This window comes from Eschscholzia californica, unplaced genomic scaffold (assembly GCF_041429995.1).
Source record: "Eschscholzia californica isolate CP2 unplaced genomic scaffold, dmEscCali1.0.p SCAF_3, whole genome shotgun sequence".
Lineage (NCBI taxonomy): Eukaryota > Viridiplantae > Streptophyta > Magnoliopsida > Ranunculales > Papaveraceae > Eschscholzia > Eschscholzia californica.
This window is the reverse complement of record NW_028238420.1, coordinates 14313810-14320955: the sequence shown is the minus strand read 5'-3', so window position 1 is coordinate 14320955 and position 7146 is coordinate 14313810. Positions and strand designations below refer to the sequence as shown.

Here is a 7146-nt window from a genome sequence, read left to right as displayed (position 1 = left end):
TTAAAGAAGGTCCTAGCGGACTTAAAACAAGGAAGTTCGAGTTATAAAATTCGGTGTCTCAAGTAGAGGAGCTCCACTTGAAGCTCTTTATCTTCCGAATACTGGTCGGAATTTAGTTCGTGGGAAAGCGAATCCAGGTATTCTTCTTCATTCTAGTTCATTGATATGTTCATGTATAGATCCTGGATAACCTAGTGTTAATCATAAGATGATTGAGATTCCGCTACCAACACTAGTAACATGATTAGGTTATGTATTAGATACGTATAATTCCCAACAGTTTCCAGACGAAATCAGGTATGGTTTCGTCTGGTAACCAGGGACTCCTCCCCTTCATCAGAGCTTTAGAGATAGAGGGTACTTGGTTTCGTCTAGAAATCAGGGACTCCCTTCCTTCGCCGGACCTTTAGAGAGACAAGCAGTAGGGAGAAAAGAAAGGAGGGAGAGGGGAAAAAGAAATGAGAGAGGGAAGAAAGAAGAGAGAGCGAAGAAAGGAGAGGGAAAAAAAGGAAGAGAGAGAGAAGAAGAAAGAATATATATATATATATATATATATATATATATATATTTATGTTTCAAGGTTGCCGGTCGGAAAAATTTTCAGTCGGCGACCTTCGTTGGAGAAGAGAGAGGTGAGGTGGAGAGAAAGGTGATGTGGAAGTGAGGTGGAGAGAGATATTTTCTAATTAATTTTATTTTGAAAATATATTTATAGGAAAGGTAATTATGACATCTATTATATAAAACAGAAGGGAAAACGATGACTGGGACAAACATCCTTATTTAATTATGTATATTGTCTAGAAGCCCTTCAAAATTTAAAATATAGTCCTTCGTAGAAATAAAGTTACCTATTTAAAAAACAATAATCGTTTCCTTCTATCGAGACTCAATAACTAATTTAAGAAATAAAGTAACAAAATAAATTTCAAGGGTTAAAAAAAGAAATTGAAATCTCTCTCTCTCCCAATAGAATAATAACTAATTTAAGAGAAAAGAAATAAAAAAGTAATACAAAAAAAATAATAACTAATAAAAATCTCTCTCTCAATAAAATATAACAATAAATTTCGTAACATTTGATTGATACAAGTGTTCGTGCCGTAGGGCACGGGATATACACTAGTTTACATTAAAAGAGATGATCAAATTTGAATTTATGAAAAAATAGGAAGCCAAAAAGGAACCTGGTCACAAAATAGGGGATCAAAAAGGAAATCGCTCTAAATTAAATCTTGTCATTCAACCCACGATCAATTGTCGGGGATATTAACGGTAGGACATAAATAGGGTCCTACCTGAGTACCTGACTCATTATAGAGTAACCCAACTGGGTACCGTTCCCATAACGTGTAAATAATTCTTTCCTCTTTATATGATTATTCTCTTCCTGGACCTATTGCACACTCTTTTCTAAACGTTTCTCGTTGTATCATCTATAATGAATATAAATATGCATGAAGTAAATGGTTTTTCTCAACCAAACCTAAACTAACATTATTGTTTAATTGCTCAAAATCTTCAGTCGAAAATCTCAATTCGTATCCCTCTTTCAAAAGTTACGTCGATCCCATTTCAAAATTTTGGGCCGTGTCCTATTTTGAAAAAATATTTGGTGACTAAAGACAAAAAAGATATATCTTGGTTTTTTAACAAAAGAGTTCTGGAAGCAATAAAATTAAGGGTTATTTTCCAAATAGCCCCCAACTTTGTGACCGGTTTCCTACCTAGCCCCTTACTTTATCAAAAATACCCAGATGGTCCCCTTTTTAAGATTACGTTATAACACCGTTAACTAGTTATCATTTCTCTCTCCTCCATCTCATCACCTCTGTCTTCCACCTCATCTTCTCGCCATCTCATCATCTTCTCTGGCAAAAGTCGCCGGTCGGCGACCTTCAAAGTTTAAAAAAAAATTAATTTAATATTTTTCTCTCACCTCTGTCTCTCCTTAAAAAAAGTTTTTTTTAATTCTTTTCTCTCTCTCTAGAACAAATCTAGAGAGAGAGGATCTGCTGAAGGTCTGCTCGGGAGCTTCAACAAATCCTCTCTCTAGATTTGTTCTAGAGAGAGAGAAAAGAAAAAAAAACTTTTTTTAGAGAGAGACACAGGAGAGAGAAAAAAATGTTAAATTAAATTTTTATTTTAAAGTTTGAAGGTCGCCGGCCAGAAAATTGGCCGGTCGGTGACTTTTGCCGGAGAAGATGATGAGGTGACAAGAAGAGAGAGGTGATGAGATGGAGGAGAGAGAAATGATGACTAGTTAATGGGGTTATAACGGAATCTTAAAAATGGGGTCATCTAGGTATTTTTGATAAAGTAGGGGCTAGGCAGGAAACCGGTCACAAAGTTGGGGGGCTATTTAGGAAATAACCCTAAAATTAAACACAATTATTTATTAAATAAATAATTAATACAACAAACACCTAAAGTTTTCTTCCAAAAACAAGTCATCAACATTGGCAATACTTTTGCTGGCTTCAGCAGCAGCAATACTATTATTGTTATTATTATTATTATTGTTGTTGTTTCCAGCTTCACAGATTGATACAATTTCTTCTTCTTCTTCTTCAACCTGTAAAAGCTTTTCTAACATTTCTACTTTAGATTCTTCATTTTTGAAGGTCCAAGGGCTAGTAACATTCTCTTCATGATTGTCATTTTGATCACATAAAATGCTCTCCCAAAATGATCTGCCTTGGTCGACCTTTCCGAGAATCTCGACGGGTACCACATTTTTTTGGTTATTGTTATCAGAGTTTCTTGTTAAGGATAGAGCTTGAGGCTGGGTTGTTGGAGTTCTTGCATGGGGTTTTACTATGGTAGGTTGTGAGACATGTTTTTTGTTGAAATGTGTGTTCCAGTAGTTTTTTATATCATTTGCTGTTCTTCCTGGTATTCTACCTGCAATTAGAGACCATCTACAAAACAATAACTTCATTCTTTTAAATCGCATATACTTAAGATAGATAATTCAAAAAGAACAATTTTACTTGCCTGTTTCCTAAGAGATTGTGCATTCTAATGATGAGGTCCACTTCATCTGGTGCAAACGGTCCTCGGTTGATACCCGGTCGAAGATAATTCAACCATCGAAGTCTACAACTTTTACGACATCGGTTTAGCTCTGCAATTTGTTGGAAATGGTGTATTAAAGTTTAGCTATCATCGATTCAAATATATGTGAGTTGGGTTGGGTTTAGAACGTTCCTGAGACAGTTTGGTTCCCATCTACCGTTGGTGTTCAAGGGAGAACTGCGAGCGAGGAGCCAACCCTAGTACGAGAGGGCCCCTTTCTTGGAACTCATTTCTAGGGGGTTCAATAATACATCCTTGGATCATAATCAAAGCTACACCCCGGACGCTTTCAGTTAGTTATAGATCAATGGGCTAGCTAAACTCATTTTATGACTTAATTCTACATTTCAACTCATTTTTACATCCAACTTCTAAATTTAGAGTAATTTTTCGATTTTTTTAGTCAGAATGAACAGAAAATATATATGTTTGAAATACTGAACATAATATGTGAGTCGTGGTTAATTTGTTCGAAAAATATTTTGTGTTAAAGGTCATTCGATTTTGTCATATTCATATTATTACAAACGACATGTTAAAATAAATACACGAGCATGAGTCGTTGTGCTCGCTTAAAGAGAGAATTAATTGGGATATATAGACCTGCTCTACGAGGAACTTGATACCAGTTTCCTTCACCATATCTTTGAATGCATCGTCGAAGAAGAGCATCTTCTGCTTCCGTCCACGAACCTTTTCGTAAACCTTTCTCAGTTTCCATACCAGTTGTAATTGTGGTATCAAATAAAAGAAAATAAACTGTTTTGAAATAGTTGTCTACTGTGTATATAGGTTGATTGGGTCTCCAATATATAAGGATTTTTATTACTTGAAAAGAGAAATTTTGAGCAGTATTTAGCACTGTGAACATGTGATAACCCTATTTAGTCTTTTCATATAGTAGGACGAACATGGATTTATCGATCTACATTACAACAACCAGTCTCCCAATTCTCTTTCGGTAACTCTTTTCATTTTTCTTTTGTAGTTTTACATCTTCCTGTTTACAAGGAATGCACCTTCTTTATTCTTCTTTCATATTATTTTAACATATGATTATTCGCTTTCTATATCTACATATTGTTTTGTTTTAGAAAATAAATTTCTAAACTATTGTTTATCGATCAATAAACATTCACCATTAAAGAACTTGTCCTATGTGTGATGCATAGAATTTGAAAGCGTTGAATATAAAAACATAGACAATATTATGAAAAATAAATTAACTTGACAAATTAAAAGCAATCTAAACATTGAAGCACGATCAAAGAATTTAATTAATTAAAAACATGTGTCTGAAAATTTAGATATGGTTTTCCCATCAACCTTAGATGGAGAATTGAACACCCACTAATACAATTATTGATGATCCAAAAAAGGGTCATCAGTTAACTATGGTCAATAAGTCAAGAAAAGGTAAATGGGTCAACTCGTGTCAATTCAATAGGGAGAGGTTGAATCAGAAAGAAGTCTAAAACTGGGAGCATGTACGATCATCTTAGGAGCCAAAGCAAGGGTGCTTAAGCCTTGCTTTGGCTTATTAAGCCTTGCTTTGGCTTATTAAGCCTTGTTTTGGCTCAAGGTCACCTACATCGGCAACACGTTGCCCGAGGCAGAGAATAAAGAGCTAAGTCGATTTCTGAGATATGACCGACACATCTTCGCCTTCAGTAGTGCCGAGGTACCGGGGATCGACCTGTTGGTCGCCTCCCATAAGCTAAATCTCGGGGTAGATCACAAGGCAATCAAGCTAGCAGAAGAAGAGAAACTTCGCGCCACATAAGCAGGTCGAAGTAGTGAAACAAGTAGACAAGTTACTGGCTTCGGGAGTAATACATGAAGCTCACTACCCTAATTGGCTGACTGACGCTGTAGTTGTTCCCCAAAAAGAATAACACGTGGAGGATGTGTGTCGATTACACCGACCTCAACAAAGTCTGTTCATAGGACAACTTTCCACTACCTTCCATTGATCAATTCGTAGACTCCACATCAGGCTATGCCTTGCTCAGTTTCATGGATGCGGTTGCGGGATATCATTAGATAGAAATGCATTGGTTGGAGCAGGATCATACGACTTGTGGACCGATTGGGGCCTATATTGCTATCAACATATGTCCTTTCGCTTAAAAAATGTTGGTGCAACTTACAAACGACTGGTTAACAAGTTCTTCCGAGAAAAAATTGGAAAGATGGTGGAGTCCTATGTAGACGACATGATTGTAAAGAGAAATGTAAGGACAAACCTAATTCCAAATCTCAAGCTGGCTTTCGACAATATAAAACTCAATTCGGAGAAGTGCGCATTCAGAGTCACGTCAGGTAAATTTTTGGGATTCATTGTCAGTCATAGAGGGATAGAAGCCACCCCGTCAAGATAACAGCTATGATAGGCATGCCTAGTCCAAGAAAACCATAAGAAGTACATAGGTTGACCGGAAGGTTGGCCTCTTTATCGCGATTCTTGAGTATGATGGAAGAAAAAGCTCTACCTTTCTTTAAAACTTTGAGAAAAGTTTCACAATTCCAATGGACAGTTGAAGAAGAGCAGGCCTTTTAGTATTTTCAAGCACACTTGATGACTCTACCCTTGTTGGTTAGTCCTTGCGCTGGGGACGAACTAACTGTATACTTGTCCAAAACAAAAGAGGCAGTATATATCATCAATTATGATACAAACAACATAATGCACCCCTTCTACTTCATCAACAACATACTCTCGGCAACTGAGTTTTACTATCAAACAGTGACACAGTTAGTCTACATGCTAGAACTCACGGTCAGATAGCTACGACCATATTTCCAGGCGCATACCATAATGGTGGAAACTGACTCGCCCCTTAAGAACTTGTTACCCAAACTAAACATGGCGGGACTGGAGGAGATGCCCTTCGACCAGAGATGCAATGCGAATGATTTGTTGGATAGGACAATTGATGAAGAAGATCATCAAGTCTGGACAATTTAGCGATCGTAGTGTTTAGCTAAAAACCAACTACGATCGTCGAATCAAAGGGTGGTTCACGCCTAACTTCGATCGGACCCTACATCGAGTTACACCAAAGAGTGTCAATTCGATCGAAAGATATGACTAGAGGGATGAGACATATAACCATGGGTGAGACCCATAAACATGTCCAAAAGGCCTAAAGGAAGTTTGGGCAAAGATAGTACAAAAGGCCCGAATAAAGGGAATTTGGGTCGGGCACATAAGAGGGACTTTTTGGCCCATTATAGGGGTTGGCCATGCTTGGCCGACCAACCTAAGTGGACCGCCCTGATCCGCCCTTTTAGGGCATATCTTGGCCGACCAAAACAAGTAAACACGAAAAATTGAAACTAGTTTCTATTTTCGACTATTTCGTAAATCTTATTCAAAAGGGTCTTTTTAGAAAACCTAATTAGGGTTGGACTCTAACTTAGGGTTCTATATAATGTCTCTTAAGACTTGAATAAGATGCGGAAAATTCTCAAGAAGCTTTCTAGCTCTACAACATCAAGTAGAGAAAGAAAGAAAGATAATTCCCAACTATCTAACTAGTCAAGTGTTCTTCAATCTAACCACCATTGGAGTTCTAGCTAACAACAAGGTGGGAGATCAAGTTGATTGCTCGGTGTCCCAAGTAAAGGACCTACAATTGGAGCGCTTAGTCTTCTTAAGCGATTGGAAAGGTTCGAGGAAAAAATAACGATTAAGGTTTTCTCTAAACTACTTGATTACATTATTAGCTTATGCATGAGATCCTGGGGATACTAGTATTAGACATTAAATGTATGACATTCTGCTAACGACACTAGGAGACACCATAGCCTAACAGTGGCATCAGAGTCTCTTGCACGTAGCTAATTTTTGCTATGTTTCGGACAAATCCATGCTTGTTCAGATAGATAGATAAGTCTAAAAGTGTTTTAAAAAACAATTTGTTTAGTTTTGAAATTTGATTTAAAGTTATTCAAATTGATTTCAAAGTTGATTATTTATAAAGTTTCAAAAAGTTTCAATTTTAATCTATTTCTGTTTTTCAAAAGAGTTGTTTTTCATTGATTTTAGAAGTTGTTTGATAGAAG

At 36.7% G+C, this 7146-nt stretch overlaps 1 protein-coding gene across 1 annotated transcript; it reads right to left on the bottom strand.

The window, feature by feature from the left end:
• Positions 1-2353: 2353 nt before the first annotated feature.
• LOC147548588 (uncharacterized) lies at positions 2354-3856 on the bottom strand. Its single transcript, XM_086670407.1, has 3 exons — positions 3682-3856; positions 2998-3127; positions 2354-2921 (listed from the first exon to the last, which is right to left on the bottom strand). The coding sequence occupies exons 1-3, from the start codon at positions 3797-3799 to the stop codon at positions 2411-2413; spliced, it is 759 nt and encodes a 252-aa protein (XP_086526533.1). The 5' UTR covers positions 3800-3856; the 3' UTR covers positions 2354-2410.
• Positions 3857-7146: the final 3290 nt, after the last annotated feature.